Source organism: Lissotriton helveticus, chromosome 1_1 (genome assembly GCF_964261635.1).
Source record: "Lissotriton helveticus chromosome 1_1, aLisHel1.1, whole genome shotgun sequence".
In the NCBI taxonomy this organism is placed as follows: Eukaryota; Metazoa; Chordata; class Amphibia; order Caudata; family Salamandridae; genus Lissotriton; species Lissotriton helveticus.
Window position 1 is genome coordinate 1890480566 of NC_136057.1, and position 20022 is coordinate 1890500587.

Genomic DNA, 20022 nt, shown 5'->3' on the forward strand with positions numbered 1-20022 from the left:
TGGAAGAGATACAGCTGTGATTGTTTGTATTTATTGTGATAAGATAATGTCCTAGTATTTGGTGCAGATCTGAGTGGGACTGAATGGGTGATCAATTTCTTGTAACACATCAAAGACTGGAAACGTTAGAAAGGCGAATATTGAACAAAGGCGTGAGCCATGAGCTTTAAAAGCAAAGACGTAAGGGTGCAGAATTATCTATGAATTCAAAACATGGAAAGATACGTGGATATTAAAAACCTTTGCATGTGCCTCTTTATTTCAAGTAGGTACACATTGAGCTGCTTTTAAGAAATGTATAGAAATAGCCCATTGAAATGGGGCAATATAAATAATAGTGCGAGCATAATTTGGTTGTATGTCGTTACTACGTATTCCGTTAAAACGCCTGCCTTTTCCACGCATGCGTTACAACGGAATTCGTTTTCCCCCCATCACCTTTACCACGTCGCTCATACGTCGTAAAGAGGAAGCGGAAGCTTATTCCAGCTTCCTCTCTAACGACGCTGATTTCTTCGGCACGGCAGGTTCTTTTTTTTATGGGGGGGAGACCCCCCCAACCCACCTGTTTTAATCCTACGCTTTTTTTTTTTCCCAACCGGAATGAATATTGCGTGGTAAAGACGACCGTGGAAGGCATATGCGTGGAAAAGACGTTTACGTGGTAAGTTCCCCGTAGTAAACGTTACGCGTAGTAATGCCTTCGTTGTTAATGATGTTTCCCGCATAATTTGAATTATTATATGACCAGATGAAAGTGAAGGGTGAACGAATTATGCAACACACTAAATATTTTACTTAACACCTTCGGTGCTAATGACGGCTCCCGGTCGTCATCAGTTACAGTGGGCGTGTGCTGATGGCGGCCGGGAGCCGTCATGACCACTCCCGCGATCGGAATGTGCCGCACAGGCGCAGAATTCCGGCTGCAGCCAGGGGGTTAAAGCAGATTTATACTGTGGTGTAACATAGAAGTATGACATAAAATTTTTCACCACCAGTGAGACAACATGGTACTTCTATGTTAATGAGGAAGCGACAGTTAGATATTGATGCCCATTTTTGATTGGGACACCATAGTCAACTATCACTGTGGACAATAAACAATGGTAGTCAACTGAGAGTCCAGGCTTAATCCAGATCTTGCCTCAATCTCGGGAGAGAGTTATCCAATATTTATCACACGGCTTTCAAAATCGCCTTCACGTTTATAACCCAATTGCACTGTATCCATCAATACCGTGGGAGTAAGCCTCATGCATACACAGTGTAGATAAAAATGGTAGCCATGTTGAAACTGTCAAAAGCCCTTATTTTTTGACATGTTAAACATTTTGTTGATGGTGAAAGCTTGTAAATCACAGTGTAAAATGAGAGTGACTTGGGTGCAGTGTCACGGAGTTCCAGTAGCACTGCAGTAAGGTCCACCCAATGGTAAATGAGTGGTCCAGTGGCAGCAGAAGGTGGCTTCTGTGTGCTTCTATTGATCGATGTGAGGCCCAGTAGGTGTGGTATAGGCCTCCAGAACTGGAATCAGACACTTGGTTTGGGCTTCTGCTCTTATGGCATCTATTGTTCAACCTTAACCAGCTGATGTCCTCACATGGGGGTGGGTAATCCCAGACAGTGCATAGAAAGAACTTCCTTAGGCTGATCCGAAATGTGGATAACCCTTTCATCAGGCAGTGGCTGAAAAAGCATAACCCAAATCAACCAATAGCAAGAAGAGGCTGACCCAAAGTCCCTGTCTTTATATTTTGTTTTTGTCAGTGTCAAACATGTCACTAGCAAAGTGTGAAACAAACAGAATGAAAACATAGTCATGCCTAATCTTGGCATACAAAAAATTGTAGCTAATGGTTTGGATACTGTGGGCCTGATTCACAAAGGTAAACTCACACTTTTGTGTAAATGTACTATTTTTTGATATTCCAAAACTTAGAGTTTAATTTTACTAATGTTAATATTATGACTGTGGTGACTCCACACTCGTGGTGGAGGCTCTGCACATATGAATATAGTCCTATCTTTCTATGCGCAGAGGTCTCCACCCCGACTGCGGAATCTCTGCAGTTGTAAAATTACTATTAGTTATGTTGAATTCATAAGGCATGATTCACAAAGGTAAACACTTCTGTGTGTGTTTACTATTTTTTTGGGGTATTTCCGAACTGCAAATTTAGGTTTAACAACAGTAATTTTACAACTGCAGAGACTCCACACATAAAAATATGGAAGAGGCCTAACTTTTTATAAGCAAGGTCTCTGCAGTCTTAAATTAACTGTTAGTAAAATTCATCTTGCAATTCGGAAATACCTATAAAATAGTATAAAAAACGTACACAAAAGTGTAAGTTTACCTTTGTGAAACAGGCCCTTGGCATGTACTTGGTATACACCATTGTACGAATGACTGTCTGGGTAGTATTTGATGGTAGTGTGTACTCTTTTGTTAAATGTTGTGATGTGATGAATGATCATACATTTAATACATAATTATTCCTGTATGCATATTGTTTTTCCTCAGTAGATGTTTGCTGGCCTATGGCATATATATAAAATACCATAAGTTCTTCCTTACATTGAACCTGTTTTACAGTCACACTAACTCACACTAACACTAACATACCACTGCGAAAGTTAACACTAAACAGGCTCTCTTCTAACTAGAGCCATCCAAAACCAACACAACAACTGACAATATCAAACTGTGGTTATTCCAGCTTGAACGATGGCATTCCCAAATCTAAGCAAGGGGTTGCCCAGGTTCAAAACTGCAATAGCTGCACAAATGGGAATAACATATGGAAGGTGATGAGTACTTATGCTGCGGACTAAAATCCTTGCATTTATAGTGTCATTTTTTATGAGTTTCAATGCTACTTTCAAAGTACACAACAATACATACCGTGTACCAACCACCCCCTGAGATGTAGATTTTCCTCACCTTAAGTTTTATGTGTTTCATGAGGCCAAAGTGATCCGCATATAGCTTGAAGTACTCCACAAACTTGGAGTTGTGGAGGAAGTTGGGGAAGTGGGCGGGCATGAGGAAGTCGCTGTAGCATGACATCTCCTTGGAGGTGTTCATTACCAGTGACTGGTAGATGCTGGCTACTCCATCCACGACTTCTTCCTACGACCATAATGGAAACAAGCATCAGGTACTCTCAGAAATACGTCTCAGCCAGTCCACAAAAAGAGATTGTTACACGTAAAACGGACTACAGGGACATGGAAGATTAAACATCTACTTTGTGAAGGACTCTATATGCTTACAATAACCAGCATTGTCAAGAACAATAGGTCTGGCATTGGCTGTAGTTCTTTTGACTTTGACAATGGTTGCTTTATCGTGGTTTTTGCAAAACTTTATTGTTGTGGAAGCTGATGGGTTCTTATCAATCTAAACAAAATGAAAACATTGGCTAAACGCAAAACAGTTTTTTGTCTCAAAAAGCACACATTATCATAGAAGTCCCTGGCACTGAAGGGAACTGCTTTGTGTGCTAATGTGGTCCTTGTGAAAGGGCAGAATGCCATCACTCATACTGAAGTTAGCCAGCAACTTAAGTGGTGCATGCTGTAGTTGGCAGAATTAAAACTGTGCATGAAGTGTGGCTAACACAAAAACAGACCAGTGATTAAGAGGACAGATTAAAAGCACCCTGTCAGTAAGTATATTATCCATGTAATTTTCATAAAATCTAAAGATCATGGCTAACATCAGACCTAAAATTATAGTGACCCCCCAACCTGGCCTGGGTGTGCACATATACATTTTTGGCTTTCCTAAGAAATACCCCCACCATCTGCCGACTCACAACATGTGTAAAATGTATCTAGCTTTTCACCTCGACTTCACAATCCTGCTTCTTGAGGTCAACATCAGATTGCACAAAGGTATTCACCCCCAACAACTTGCATGAGTACCTTTCTCACTGGGCATTCCTCTGGTCTGGTTAGAACAGGTATAACCCTTTAAGGTCAAGGAAGGCCTTGAACCTTCACATTTTTGAACTTTCAACTGTGCCAGCAGTTCACCCTTGTGTCATATGCCCTGATATGGAAAAAGCCTCTACCTGGAAGACTATACAAGTAGCCAAAATAAAATTAAAATGTGAAGCCTACGTATCTGTTCATAGTGTAAGTACCTGGCCAACACAGTTGCAAGGGAATGATATTGAATGATTCAATTTCAATCAACTTAACATACATCTGCCCTGCATTTCATTGCTGTCCCAACACTTATACTGCCCTCTCCTGGAGAAGGCACAAATGAATGCCGTCTCCAGTTACAAATCAACTGTGGGCGTATCTTAATTTTTCTATTGGCTGCAGATATTAGTCACTATCTGTGGTGCTGACATTTTAATAGAGGGGAAACAACTTCAGAAAATTGGCTATTAAAAAAGACAGGATCAACATTCCATGCACTATGATATAGCTAACATTGTTAACTAAGAATAAAGCACTTACCTTGTACCTCCAGAGACCTCCAATGCCATCGCTCAATTCGAAGCAGGTTGGCTCCAGCCCCTCTTCCAGGCAGTGCTTGGTGGCCGCTAATCCGGCACAACCAGCTCCAACTACTGCAACGCTCTTCACCATGGTCTCCTACAGAAGGTTACAAAAAACATACTTTGGGCGCTTGAGGGAGTGGGGTTGTCTATATCTTAATCTTTGGGTGTAATCATTAAATAACCCCCACCACTGGTATTATGGACCTTTGTTCATTGACAAGGAGAAATTAAAAGGACCAAACCTCTACATCAATCCATGTTGAGTCACTAATGGCTTTTAGTACAGTCAATAAAGAGATTTTTGAATGAGGTAAAGGGATTAATTCTCAGTTATTTTGGTATTTAATCATTCCATCAGTAAATTAGCATCTTGAAAATCAGTATTAAAATGAATATAAACCAATAATTGATATTTTAATATAAGACAAAATGATATATCAGTCAAAATAACAGTACAATTTGTACCAATACAGCAAGTGTATTCCATAAAGGAAGTTCCCTAATCTAAATAATTTGGAACAATTATAGAGTAGGGTGTCAGTTCAGAAACTCAATGGAGGGTATTGATGAGAGAATCAATGCATAAGCATAAAGCCTCTGCATGTCAATCTGGAAAGTATTCTTAGCTGTTAAGTCAACTGACAATCAATGAAAACAGGTAAAGCAACCTCTCAAATAGAGAAGTATCAGAAATTCAAAGATAAGTCCTCTGTCAGATTCGAAGAAGTAATCCAGCCACTACTGTAGGAACACGCTCTAATATCAATGAACAATATTCTTGGTTGCAACATTATTTTCTTTTGTCTCCTGTCTTTTCCAGTAGGGGTTCAGTAAACTCATGGGAATAGGCAAACCCCCATCTTCTTACACTCGTACAATAGACGTTAGACATTAGACTTTGGAAATTTACATTGTTCGCATTCTGTTGTCCTGACTGTTCTTCTCATGACTCATTCTTCAGATTGTCTCCTTTCCTCGCAGTGAGAACCTCCCTATCAGTTGTCTAACACAAAACAAGTGTCTATTCACTAGCTAACAGAAGGCTTTTTAGTAGCTGTCTTTGGAGGAAGAAAATAAAACTAAAATTGATCATAAGCAAGTTCAAGGGACATTGCAATAAAACACAGGAAATTAACATTCTGCACTTCTCACAATTTTGAACACGCTATATTAGCCATGAATTTCACAAACCAAGATGCAAGCTGAGGGCTCTTCCCATTCAAACAAGATGAATTTGCTTATTTGCAGATCCTTATGCCTAATATCAACAAGCACTGACAGAGCCAAATGGGTCTTGCATTGGCTACTGACCTTTCGGCTTTGCTTATGCTAATTTTGTTTGTGATACATTTTTGTACGGAGGCATGCATTATATGAAAACAAAATTTTTCTAAAAGCCAATTTTTATAATTATATATTTTAAGTATAATAACACATTTCACCAGTAGTGCGTGCCACTGCAGATGTGCACATGGTGTAAGAGCAGAATGTCGTCACTCATAATTAGGTAAGTCAGTGGCTGAAGTAGACTGACCCTTTGCCCCTTATTGTAAACTGTTGTGGACATTAGTAAAACTTAAATTACGCCTGACCAATGTATGAATAGGGCTATTTGAAAGTCCCTATAATTATGTCTAGTATATATTTTCATGAATAACAAAAGGTCTTGGTAATACCAGGAGAAATAACATTGGTCAAAAAACTTTCTCTGCTCAGCTATGAAAACTGCTCCAACTAAGACTTGTTTCAATGGAGAGAGTTGAAAAGACACAGTCACAACACAACTCAACAAACCTTTCAACACATTCTATAAGTTGCCTGCTATGACATTTGTTCCCTTTCAAACTGCTGGCATTAGAGCAACTAACCAAATTGGGAGTCGTTTTATTTCAATGTAAGCTTTCTGCTTCTTTTTTGTTCTCTATGGTTATTAAACTCACAGTCACGCAGTGGTTTGCTTCTGGTAGTAGAGCTGGGCACTGGCTTTCTCACATGGTCTAAATCTGTGTTTGAAGTTGAAGGACTCGGGGGGCGTAGTCTCGGCGCTGCGCAAGATGGCCGCCTGAGCACGGAGCTCCGCCGCACCGGAACACGAAATAATCCGCAAGTGCATTTTTCTGCACTCTTCATAAGCGTACTTCACTGTGCCATCAACCGGAACATGCCATGAGTCGGGTGAGGGGTTTTGGAGTCAAAGCGCGCTGCGCTTCTCGTCATTCCCTTCATTGCAGATTCTCCTCACACGGTCGCCATTTTAAAGCCGCGCTATCATCTCCTGACAGCCCGCATGAAGCAGCCTTGAATTTCCTCTCCTCTACAGCGCAACTATGTAACGGATACCCTCACATCTGCAGAATGTTTGTTCCCTCAAGGCACTGGGTATTTCAATAAGCTGTTTCTTTATCTCCTGAATTACTCATTTTTTTTCTCTTTTACAACTCTCCTGGGTAACGCATTTAACTCAATGTAGGTGTTATTCACTCTACTCGACTGAACAATTTTTGAACATATATTCTACTTCAGCTTCTTATAGAATTACACACTCTCCCACAATGTTGCCTTGATTATTAAGTGTTTTCTTCTTACAGTTGTTAATTTTTCCTCTCATTGACGTGTTTCTCAACGTCTAACTGGACTTTATCAACTTGTAATATTGGACTTCTTTCCGCCGCTGGCTTCCTCCTTCATATTACCAGTGTGCGTGCAGCTTGCTTTATCTGATATCATTGACTTGGTTTCCAATGGAATGCTATTCTCCTTTGTGACAATTTTTAGTCAATACGAAGTCTCTTTCACAGTTCTCTCATTCACATATGGGCAGACTATGCAAGCCACAGTTTGTTTTTGTCCTGAAAACTCTCTCCACAAAGTCATATGCGCAGTCTTTAGCCTCTGCACCTGCTCCCCTTTCTTCCACTACTGAGATGGCTGGAGTATCTTCTGCTCGTTCCCAAAATCACAATCGACGCCTCATAAATCGTCTCCACCTACTTCCAACCCTAGACGACTGAAACAGGACCATTCATCTCCTGATTAATCATCTTCTACTATCTCTTTGAAGTTGTTATTGGAGGAAATTCGCGCTTTGCGTCCGTTTGTGGAAGAAACAAACAGTAAGATGCAATTTCTGGAAGAAAAATGGTCCTCTATGGAGAACAGAGTCTCTGTAATGGAACAACCACTCTCGCTGGTTCAAAATGACTCTCAAAGTTTCTCCTCTCTAGAACAGGAAGTTCGTAAACTTCAACAGCACACTGAAGATTTGGAAAATCATAACAGGAGGAATAACCTACGCATCTATGGAATGCCGGAAGCTTTGCAAGGAGAGAATCTTGTCACCTTTTTCTCTTCCTTTCTACCGAAACTACTTGACATGCCTCCTTAAACATCACTGAACATTCAGAGGGCTCACAGACTTGGTCCACGTCCTTCACTCTCCTCATCCTCGGTCAGACCCTGGGGTGTTATTATTCTCTTCTTGAAATTCACTGACTTGTTCTCTGTACTTTCTGCAGCTAGAGGCAAACAACACATTTCTTGGCTAGGACAGAGAGTCTTTCTTTCTCAAGATGTCTCCAATGTGACAGCAGCCAGGCGGAAAGAGTTTCTTACTCTTCGTCCTCCGCTTCGTTCGATGGGTGCTCGCTATGCCCTTTTTCACCCTTGCATCTTTAAAGTGACGTATCAAAATCAAACCCTGTCCTTTGAAGATCCTGCAGAACTCAAGATGTTTATCCAATCTCATTCTTTATCCAACATGGATACCACCAATCCTCCTACGGGATGACATGCTTTACTAACAATTGAGTTGCTTATGACTATGCTTACATGTGTTTCTTGTTTGGTCTATGTTTGTTCAATGAGTTGACATGTTTATATTCATTTTTCTATTTTTTTCATGGTTTGTCATACTATTATTATATTATTTAATTATTTCTGTATTTATCCCTCTTTTTGTCTTGCTTGTCTATTGTTAAGTCTTTCTTATAGTATACTTCTTGCTTCAGCTTTTTATTATCGCTATAGTTCCCTTCTCCTTCTCTCTTGTTTATATTTGCTGTGCTCCTTTTCTCACTTATCCTTATGACATATTATTTCCTTTATTTTCTCTTCCACTGTTGTTCAAATTGCCATTCCTAAAGTTCATATTTATTTGTTATTGTTTGCGTTTCTTAGTGTTGTTTGACATGTTTCCTTCCATTAATTCTTTATTAACTTTATGCCTTTTAATTCCCTTTTACCTCCATACAGGTTCCGTCTGCCATGTTTATAGTTGTTTGGTCCGTTCGCATTCTCTTCGGTGTTCTGGTGTGGTTTGAACTCCCAGGTTTGGGCGTCTCATCTTCCGTTCATCGCCATTGCCCCAGTCTTCTCTTGATTTTGTTCCCCTCAGGTATGTTTTTCTCAGCCGTCCTTTATGGATATGTACTTTCTTTTCTTGTGTTTTTCCTTTGCCTACTATATTCATTTTTTCTTCCCTAACTTTCTCTCCCTTTCCTATATTTGTTTCTCTGTTTATTCTTCCATTATTGCATATTCAGTTCTGTATAAAGCTTTAACGTTTTTGCATTCAGAGTTATTTCCTGGAATGTAAGGGTTTTATCAGCTCAATTAAGAGACAGAGAATTCTCTCCCACCTCACCTCTTACAACCCCGATCTAGCACTTCTACAAGAGACCCACCTCACTGAATCTGAGGCATGGAAATTGAAAAGAGGCTGGGTAGGTACAGTCTTATTGTCTCCTTCTACCAATAAAAAAATGATGTCAACATTTTATGTCATAAAAAGCTAAAATGCAAAGTTTTATCCCAAGAAACTGATACAGAAGGTAGATGGATACTTGCTAATTTGTTAATTAATAATATTTCCTTAACTGTATTTATTATCTATGGTCCTACCCACCCTGATTGCTCCTTTTGGCCTCAAATCACGCAAAAATGTGTTCAATTCCAAGATGATCTTTTTATACTAGGAGGCTATTGTAACCAAGTTGTAGACCCATTTCTCGACCGCCAATCCCAAGTTCATTTTGTTCCCAACAAGACCCATAAACATTTTCTCAACACTATTTCCCAAGCACTTCTCATTGATTCCTGGAGACTCTCCCACCCTGACTCTTTAGACTGCTCTTTTTTCTCTCCTCCTCACGCCTCTCTTTCCCGCTTGGACTATATCTTTCTTTCTCAACCTTTATCCCAAAATCTTCTCTCCTCCTTTATTGAACCTATTGCTATTTCTGACCATGCCCCAATAGTTACAGCTCTTCATTTTCACCCTCCGCATCCCAAATCCTCTTGCTGGCGTTTTAACAACTCTCTCCTTTCAGATCCTGTCTTTTCTTCTTCTTTTTGCTCTTTTGCAACTGAATTCTTTGATCTTAATTGTGCCCCGACTCCTCTCCTCTTGTCATTTGGGACTATTTTAAAGCTACTGCATGGGGCTTCATCATTGACTTCGTCTAAAATAAAAAAGAAATGCTTTATTCACCAACGTAAAGCCACATTAGCACATATCAAGCTTTTAGAGCACAAATATTACACTTCTTCAAAAGATTCGGTCTTATCAGAACTGATTCGAGCTAAACTTGCTTTTACTAAAACCACTTCTGATAATGCAACCTCCATACTTCTGTGAAGTAGTGCTCGTTACTATGGAGGCCATAATAAGGCAGGGAAACTTCTGGCTAATTATCTCAAAACACGTAAGGAAGGCACCCTCATGGATACTATATACTATTCCAATTACTCCCTTTTGCACAAAGACCAAGCCATTCTTAATGAATTTAAGCTCTTCTATCAAAATCTTTACACCCCAGAATCTCCTCCATCTTCCTCTACCATACAACAGTACCTTGATAAAATTCCCCCCTTCATCCCACCTTAATCTTCTTGATCTTGAATCAGACTTATCCCTTACAGAGCAGTCCAACGCCTTAAATTCTCTCACCAAAGGAAAAACTCCTGACCCAGATGGTTTTTCTGTTGAATTTTATTTGCACTCTTCAGATTTATTACTACCGAAACTTGCATCACTCTTTCAATCATTTGCTTTAGCTGGTAAAACAGAAGGTACCTTTCAAGAGGCAACAATTTGTTTAATTCATAGAGAAGGCCGAGACCCTAAATATTGCAAGAACTATCGCCCGATACCTTTGGTTAGTGTTGACTATAAATTAGTTGCTAAAATCTTTGCCTTACGTTTAGATCCTCTCATGCCTCACCTTATTGGGAACAAACAATGTGGGTTTGTCAAAGAAAGACATACCTCTGATAACTCACTGCTTTTTCTTAATGTTTTAAACAAAATCCCCTCCATCTTGACTTCCCTAGCAGCCATATCAATTGATGCAGAAAAGGCTTTTGATAGAGTAGACTAGTCCTTCTTATTTGCCTCGTTACAATGGCATGGTTTTGGCCCCAAATTGATTTCACTTATCTCTCTATTATTTTCTGGTCCTAAAGCCTCAGTATTAGTTAATGGATGTATATCATCCTATTTCCCTCTTCATCGTGGAGTTCTTCTTTTTGTTCTTGCTCTTGAACCCTTTCTTTCTTCTCTCCGTAATAATGACTCTATTTCTGGTTTTACTTTTGGAAACCAGCAATTAAAACTTTCCGCATATGCGGACATTATCCTTTTATTCATTTCTGAACCTGACACCTCTATCTCTCCTTTGCTTCATGAGTTGACTCCTTCTCCCAGGTCTCTGGTTACAAGCTCAATTCAGACGCAACAGAAATTCTTCCACTCACTTAATTTTGTCTACCCCATTCCTTTTCATCCCCTGGATTTGCCAGGAATGATTAACAAATTAAATATCTAGGCATATGGTTTTCCAACTCAATTGCCTCTTCGGTTAAATTAAATATGACCGCTGCTTTGCCTCGTATTGATAAATTACTTTCCTCCTGGAATCCCCTCTTCCCCTCTTATTTATTTATAAAGTTTTATATAACGCAAACTTGACCCAAGAATTTGAATTTGAATTTGAATTTGAATTAAAAATTATTTATTTAGCGCACGGTCACCGGCGGTTTCATGGCGCTATAACTGGCAGATAACATGGTGGGAAAAGTGAAACCTAAGAATTAAGGGGACTAAAAAGCTAGGAATAATTAAAAAGCTTTAGAAAACAAATAGGTTTTTAGCTGTTTCCTAACTTGCATATAGAGAGTGGAGGGTCTAAGTTCTGGGTGTAGGGAGTTCCAAAGGAGTGGGGCAAGAGTCGCAAATTTCGATCCTCCCCATTTCTTCCTCCGGAACCGAGGGACTGTAAGAAGGGATTTAGTAGCAGAACGTAGTTCCCTGGTAGGAATGTAGGGTGTAATCTCAGATGAGATAAAAGCCGGTGCCGAGTCCAGTCGAGCTTGAAAAGTGAGGGAAGCAAGCTTGAACTGGACACGTTCACGGACAGGGAGCCAATGCAGGGATTTGAGGAGAGGGGTAACATGATGGAACTTTGGCAATTTGAACACCAGACGCGCCGCCTGGTTCTGGATCTGCTGTAATCGCCTTAAACTATATGCAGGTATACTAGCATATAGGGCGTTGCCATAATCCAGGCGGGATATGACCATTGCCAAAGTAATCAGTTTGAGGGCATCAAAAGAAAAGAAACGGGACACCTTGCGTATAGTGCGTAGTGCAAGAAAAGAAGAGGACACCACAGAACTAACCTGGGAGTGAAGGGTGAGCTGGGAATTGATTTTGATGCCTAGTGTTTTTACTGAGGTAGAAGGGAGAGGAGGAGAACCTAAAGAGGGGGGCCAAAACAAAGAAGACCAGGGACTGGATGAACCACCCGTCAACACCAGTTCAGTCTTGTCTGGGTTGAGTTTCAGATGGTTGTGGCTCATCCAGTCTCGCATATGAATCATAATGGATTGAAAATTAGAAATAGAAGAGATAGAAGAAGACAGATTAAAGACAAGTTGGAGGTCATCCGCGTAATTGTACACGGAGACCTCCATCTGCTGCAGTGAGAAAATAAGGGGAGGGATATAGAGGTTAAACAAAAGGGGAGAGAGGGAAGAACCTTGGGGGACCCCGCACTGAACTTTCCGGAAGTCCGCCGTAAAATCACCCAGGCGAACCGCCTGGGTGCGGTCTCTCAGGAAGGAGGACAGCCATATCAGGGCGGTGCCCCCGATCCCCGCCGCTCCGACACGGGAAAGTAAGATGGTATGATCAACCGTGTCGAAGGCGGCTGAGAGATCGAGGAGGACCAGAGCCTGAGTCTGGTTGGTGTCCATTCCCTCCCTGAGGTTGTCCAAGACCGATAGTACAACGGACTCCGTAGAGTGTGCGGGGCGGAAGCCGGCCTATCGAGGGGCTAAGATCCCATGCATCTCCACAAAAGAACTCAGAGCGCAGGTGACATGGCGCTCGAGTACCTTTGCCAAAAACGGCAAAAGGGAGATGGGGCGATAGTTGGTAAGGGCCGAGGGATCTGCCCCCGGTTTCTTCAGGATAGGGACAATGATAGCTGATTTCAATGAAGCGGGAACAACGCCCTGAGAAAGGGAACTGTTGAGAAATTGGAGAGGGGGATCAGAGCAGGAGGAGAAAATATGACGAAGAATATGAGAAGGGCAGGGATCGAGAGGGGAACCTGATTTGACCAGCGGGATTATTGAAGCCAGGGATTCCTTGGTTAGAGGAGGAAGGGCAAGGAGTTGTCCCTTAGAGGGGGGGCACTGGGGATCCACAAAAGCTGAGGAAGGAGGGGGGATATTGGCTTTAATGGTAGCGATTTTCTGAATGAAAAAATTATTAAGGGAATGACATAGTTCAGGAGAAGGGGTGGGCTTCAAGGTGGTTCTATCGGAGAATGCCAGATTGTGCACGATCGAGAATATTTCCCTCGATTGGTTCTCCGCAGCGAGGACTTTGGAGGAAAAATAAGTTGGTTTTGCCGTCACAATGGCCTGTTTGTATTGGGTCATGATCTTAATGAACTCCAATCGGAGTAAAGGGCAGTAGTTTCTCCTCCAGGCACGCTCCGCTCTGCGTACCGTTAGCTTGATGGTCTTAAGATCCTCATTGAACCATAGGTTTGCGTCCTTCTCCCGCTTTGAGTTGACCCGTCTCATGGGAGCGAGAGAATCGCAACCTGAGGTGAGCCACTGATTGATGGAAGTGACCTGGGAGAGGGTAGACAAACCTTGCAGTGGGGGGTAGGAGGTAGTGAGTAGATTAGATAGGTGGTCAGGGTCTACTCGCCCCCAAGCCCGAACCCAGACATTTTTTGGAAGTGAGGACTTAGCCGGGGGGTGGATGAACAGGGTAAATGAAATTAAGTGATGATCCGACCAGGTAGAAGGTGCAATGGAGATGGACTTCACAGGGCAATTCAGCGACCAAATCTGGTCTAAGACATGTCCTTTAACATGGGTGGGGGAGTGAATGTGAGATGTGAAATTTAACGATTGGAGAGTGTCGGAAAATTCCTTTGAGGAAGGGCATTCTGCAGGGTCGGCAGGCCAAAAATTAAAATCACCCAAAAGTAAAACGGAGGAGTTGTTAATAGTAATTGTAGCCAATACTTCCAAAAAACTGGGGAGAAACTGTAGGGGCGATTGGGGAGGACGATAAATGAGTATACAGGTAAGTGGGGGGGAAGTAGAGGTAGTACGGATAGCTAGGTACTCCGTAGTGGCGATATCCGGCAGGGTGAGGATTTGGAAGGGGACATCGGCACGAGCGATGACCGCGACCCCTCCCCCAGCCCTCCCATCAGATTGATCTGAGCGTATAGCATAGTATGGTACTGGTAAAGTGGCCAGAAGGACGGGGAGGGAGTCCTCACAAAACCATGTTTCTGTAAGAAACAAGATGTCGGGTGAGTGGAGGTCCAGTAGCACCGACAGTTCATGCGAGTGGGCTACACCAGATCGGGCATTCAAATAATAGGCCGAAAGCTTTTTAAAAGATTCCAAGTTAACGACACCTCCCGGGGATTTAGGGGGCGTGTGGTGAGAGGGAGGAATAACGGATGTAGAAAGCAAACCAAGGGAAAGGATACGAGAGCATATGGGAGCAGCTAAGGGCCATGAGCCCTGGAGATCATACAAATGCGACGGGGAGTAGGAGATGCGTTGGGTAGAATGACATGCCCCTAGCCCCGGTCGGCCGCGGACGGGCGCAGACGGGCTTGACTTGTGCGCGACTTCGGCGCGAAGTCGGCGCTCCCGCTGCGCTCGTCCGCTGCGCTTGGCCCAAGACGTCATTTATTTCTGTTTGCCGTGAACCACTACACCGCTGACCTGCGTGATGGGGAGGCAGGGCGGAAGTGGTGCGGGACCAGGCAGGAAGTGTCGCTCATGGGCTGACCCTCCGCTCAAACGGCACACAGCCGGGGCGGAACGGGGTCAAGAGCGAGGATAAGCAGGTAAGTAGTCAGAGGTTTTGGTCTAAAAAATAAGCGCAATACTTGTAGTCAGTATTAAACAATTTTAAAACATTACATACAGAGCGCAATGTTAGCGGTCAACATAGCGCGATTAAAAAACAAGTAGAGTGCTCAGCTCAGCTATCGGTCAGCTGAGTTGTGCAATATTTAAAAATGTGATCAATAGGCGAGCGCGCCAAAAGCCAGCCCTCCGCTGTGGTCTGCCAAAGTAAAGAGGGTATCAGAGCGCTTTACATTTAGGATCGTAGCGTTACAAGTTACATCAGATACAAGAGCATAGTAAGGTACAGTACACATAAACAATGTTTCAATAATTCATAGGAGGGAGGGGAGGAAGAAGTAATAGCTGGGAGACGAGGAGGAACAATGCTCAATGTCCGGTGGGGTAGGTGACGGTCAAGGGTGAAAACCAGGGTCAATCTCCTCATTAGCTGTCAAGCAGCTCCACCGGTCATCAGCCATGTTGCTCAGGTCTCAGCGTTCAGGAAAACCCATTTTTTTATTTATTTTATTTGCGAAATCTAGACCCGGAGGTATCAGAGCGCATAACCAGGGGAACGTTGCATTAGAAGGTACATCAAAAGGATTATAGAGCGCTGGCTAGACCCGTAGGTATCAGAGCGCTATAACAGAGGATCATTGCGTTACAAATTACATCAGTTATAACAGCATAGTAAGGTACAGTAAACAAACCATGAGGTTGAGAGAATTTATAGGAAAGGAGGGGAGGAAGAAGCCATAGCAGAGAGATGAGGAAGAACTGTGTCCAATGTCCGGAGAGACAATTAGAGAGGGAAAGGGGAGCGGTGGAGTGAGAAGGGAGAGGACGAGGGGGAAGACAGAAAAGAGATAAAGGGAAAGTCAGCCCAAAGACCGAGTAGGTAGGTAACAGCCAGGGAGATAATCCAAAGCCAGTCTCCTCTATAGCTCTCTAGGAAGCTCCGAAAGCTGGAAAGAAAGGCGGCGAGGAGAAAGCAGAGCGCCAGAAATACGATGAGGGGGGTGGGAGAAACAGGGAGAAGGGGAGAAACTGTGCCCAAGGTCCGGCTAGGCAGGTGATGGTGAGGGGATGAACCAAGGTCGAACTCCTCATTAGCTGAACAGAGCTGCTCCGCCGGGCATCGGACAAAATGCTCGGACTCCGCTGTCAGGGTAGAGATCATGTGTACTCCGAGTGAGACAAGTAGAGAGGGAAAGGAGGAGAGGGGGAGTGAGAAGGGAGTGGACGAGGGGGAGAAAGGAATAAGAGATAAAGGGAAAGTCGGCCCACAGACCGGAAGGGTAGGAGACGGCCAGGGAGGAAATCCAAAGTCAGTCTCCCCTATAGCTATCTAGGAAGCTCCCACAGGCATCGGTCAGAAAGATGAAAAGAAAGGAGACAAGGAAAAGGCAGAATGGCAGGAATACACAGGGGGGGAGGGCGAGACAGGGAGAAGGTGAGAAACTGTGTCAAGTGTCCGGCTGGGCAGGTGACGGTCAGGGGATGAACCAAGGCCGATCTCCTCAATTAGCCGAGCAGAGCAGCTCCACCGGGCGCCGGACAAAGTGCTTGAACTCCGCTGACCGGGTAGGGGTCAAGTGTACTCAGGGGAATTTCAGAATAGTGCGGGGGGCCATGGTCCGAGAAAATTCCAGACGTCCTCTTGAAGTCAGGCACAGTCCTGGCAGGGTTTTGTAAGTAAAGGTAAAAGATCAGCAAAGGGGGGGAAGTCACCACTGTTGGCCATGTTGGGGTCAGGCATCCTGGGCTCCTTTTCCACACCGTGAGTGTGCAGAGAATGACAGAGGTTAACAGGGAAGGAAGGGCCAGACTCCCAATAGTTCTTAAAAAGGACACTAGATCTCACCATTGCCCTCCACGGGGTGGAAGGGGGTCTGATGAGGTTTCCCCGCACCATTTGAGTTGTGGCCTGATTTTGAAAACAACAGGCAGTTGTCAGGAAAATGAGTGGTATCTCGCTGTTGAATTTGAGGTACTATGTCTCGAGGAGCCACCATTTTAGGGTCAGGCATCCATGGTTACATGACCGTGTCTTGGTAGTAAGTACAGTTGCTCTCTCGATTTGGAGTCACGATTTACAGATATCTTAACATCAGTCAAGTGTACAGCATGTAGCCATGTAGGCATACCATGTTTCCAACCTTCTCGGTACCCGCTCCTATTGTGGCTGTCTCTACAGCAGCGCCGGGCTGGTTATTGGTGCGCTCACAGCGCTCTCCGCTCTCTCCACTGAACGCTGTGTGCTGCGGGCGCGGATGTGGTTATTATTGATATTTTCAAGCCCTCTTCGATTGGGTAATCTGTGAGCTCACCAGTCCCACGCCAAAGATGTTGGGCGAAGTCAAGCGTGCCACACAGTTCTCTCAGGGCGCTGCTGATGGTGCACGTAAATGGTAATCCCGACCAGGACTTCTCTCGCCCAGTCAGCTGGGGGCTATGTGATGGCCAGCTCGAGAGTTAATCAAGGAACAAACCTCTTGGTGGGGTTGATTAGATTCAATTAAAATGATGATTGCTCCTATTTTAATTTATACGCTTTCTATGCTTCTCGTTCACATTCCTGCCATATATATGAAGCGTTTTGATTCCTGCCTTTCTAAATTCCTTTGGAAGAATAAGAAAGCTCAAATTGCCCTCTCTTTTCTTTGTAAGACAAAGTCTAATGGTGGAGTGAACTTCCCTGACTTTCGCCTTTATCATAAATCTGTTTCTCTTGGTAAAGCCTCGAAATGGCTCCTATCCGAACATTCTCCCTTTACTCCCCTTTGGTTATCCATTGAGCAAACCCTATTATTACCATTCTCCCTAAAGGAAGTAATGGCTTTTTCAGTCAAAACTCCTCACATTTCCTTCCCCTATTTAGACACACTTGTTCCCTTCGACATCCTTTAGTTTTCCCTAGCCCTCTCTCTCGTGATGCCTTCCTGTATTCTCCGATTTGTCACAATTCTCTCATTCTTCTTAACAACCGACCCATCTTCTGGAATTCATGGAGAACAAAGGGCATTATTTGGGTTAAACACCTTTTTAATGGTCTCTCCCCATGCTCTTTTCCCCAATTGCAAGCCTTATTCCCCTGCCCCCGTTCCTTTCTACAGAAATTCAAGACTCTCATGACTATTATCCTTGATGTATACTATTCTCCCCCCCTTCTCTTACTGAATCACAAAATTCTCTTCTTAAACTTCTTCTTTCCTTGCCCAAGGCTACCCTTATATATAAATATTTCTTAGCCCCAATCCATAGCGAGCTAAATCTAAATTAGAACTCTCCTGGGAATCTGAATTGGGATGCGAATGGACTATCTTCGTATGGGACATACTTTGGTCTAGATCCTTAAAAATCTCTCGCTGTGCCTCCCTTACTCAATCTATGTTTTTTCTCTGTCATAGACTTTACTTTACCCCTGTTTCCATCGCTCGTTTTTCTTCTAACTCTGACTCTAACTGTTGGACTTGTGGTTCTTCTGACGCTAACTTTATGCATCTTCTTTTCCTCTGTCCTTCGTCTCCAATGTTTGTGGTTCCGTTTGGTCCTATATTTCTCGTATTTTAGGCTTTCTATTTCTTATTCTACTCCTTTACTGTTTGCTGGAAGTATCTACGACTCTTTGCCTACACCCTCGTGTGATCATGGTCTCTTTGACCTCATGCTTGCTCTAGCCTTTCAACACATTACCCTGAATTGGAAAAACTTTTCTAAACTTTCTATACAACACTGGTGGAATAGCCTCTGCCACTTTCGCAGACTTGATGTTGCCTTCGCCTCCTCCTGTAAAATAACACTTAATAGAGAGCTTTTTTATTTACCCCTTACTTCTTATTTAGATCACATTTTTACAACGTAGTACCTCCCTCAATTCTGAAAATGTTAAACTCCCTTGAATACTCTCTCTCTGTTCTCTTTCTTTATCATTCACGATGATCTGATATATAGTATTTATTGATCAATGCCTTGTTTACATTCTGTTGTTGTATGTAATGTAATATGCAATCTTCTGTTATGTTAACTTATTAGTATTTCCCTTCCCCCTTCCTTCCCTTCCCTTCTTCCCTTCCCCATTCCATATAAAACCCTAAAAATAGCTTTTATTCTTCTTTATTGTACTAGCCACATTTTTTGTTGTAATTCTGCCTCTCCATTTGATTTTATTGCTGGTATATTTGTCTATTTCTTTGTTTGTTCAATAAAGCTTTTCAAACATAAAAAAAAGAAGTCGAAGGACCCCAGCTGACTGTACCATATGCCCCATACCACCCGTTCTTTCCTTTGTCCCCAGAGGATTACCTTTACATTTTATATTTTTTTGTTTCAGTTTGAGGGGGTACCTAATTGCAGGGACTTCAAAAGCTACACATCCTGTGCCACCAGGGCCATATGTGGTGAATTCACAGGGAACATCTTTGGTAATCAGTGTGACAGGGCAGACCCTAAAATGGCCCCCGACAGGAAATATTTGCCCTCGAAGCCTAGGTTCCTGCTTGTGGTAGACATTGTATAGATTTTGGGTGCATTAACTACAGGCTGCTATGATGTCAACTGGTGTAGTTTAAGTCCAATGATCTGTGGTAAAAGGGAGCCATTTGTTGTTCTTTTTTAAAAGAAAGGCAGTGTGTTTGATAATTATTTATTGCAATCAATTTAATGATAGTGAACTCACCTGCAGCTTGGGGGCAAACTCTGTCCGGTTTTCTTTTTGCACCAGCCTCCGCTGAACTTGCTCCTGTCTTCCTCCCTCCCGCCGCCGCAGCCCACAGCCACCAGCGGCCGCAGTGCGGAGGGGGGGGGGGCAATCACGGACCACAACTCCCAGACGCCCTAGCGGCACCGGAAGCCGCAGCACGTAATTTCCGCACCAGGAGGTGCACAAAAAGGGTCACAACTCCCGCGTCGCGGGACCGCGCGCGGGCGAAGCCCGGGCAAAGGGCGGGCCCTCTACGGCCCTCAGCGGCACGAGGAGGACGGGGACGGGCCACCCCCTTGTTATCCCCACAAGAGAAGGTATAGTGTCTATTTTCACTTGTAGAAGACTCATGGACTTTCTGTTTCGCCAACATAGTCACATCACATAAATCATGACATCTAA

The 20022-nt window shown here is 43.2% G+C and overlaps 1 protein-coding gene across 1 annotated transcript in view; it reads right to left on the reverse strand.

The window, feature by feature from the left end:
* LOC144754567 (dimethylaniline monooxygenase [N-oxide-forming] 2-like) overlaps positions 1–20022 on the reverse strand; it is a 207655-nt gene that overhangs the window by 118428 nt on the left and 69205 nt on the right. The window contains exons 2-3 of the mRNA XM_078642512.1: positions 4480–4617; positions 2948–3136 (exon numbers count right to left, since the gene is read on the reverse strand). Coding sequence (XP_078498638.1) covers positions 2948–3136; positions 4480–4611 — 321 coding nt within the window. The 5' untranslated portion in view covers positions 4612–4617. The remainder of the gene's footprint in view (positions 1–2947; positions 3137–4479; positions 4618–20022) is intronic.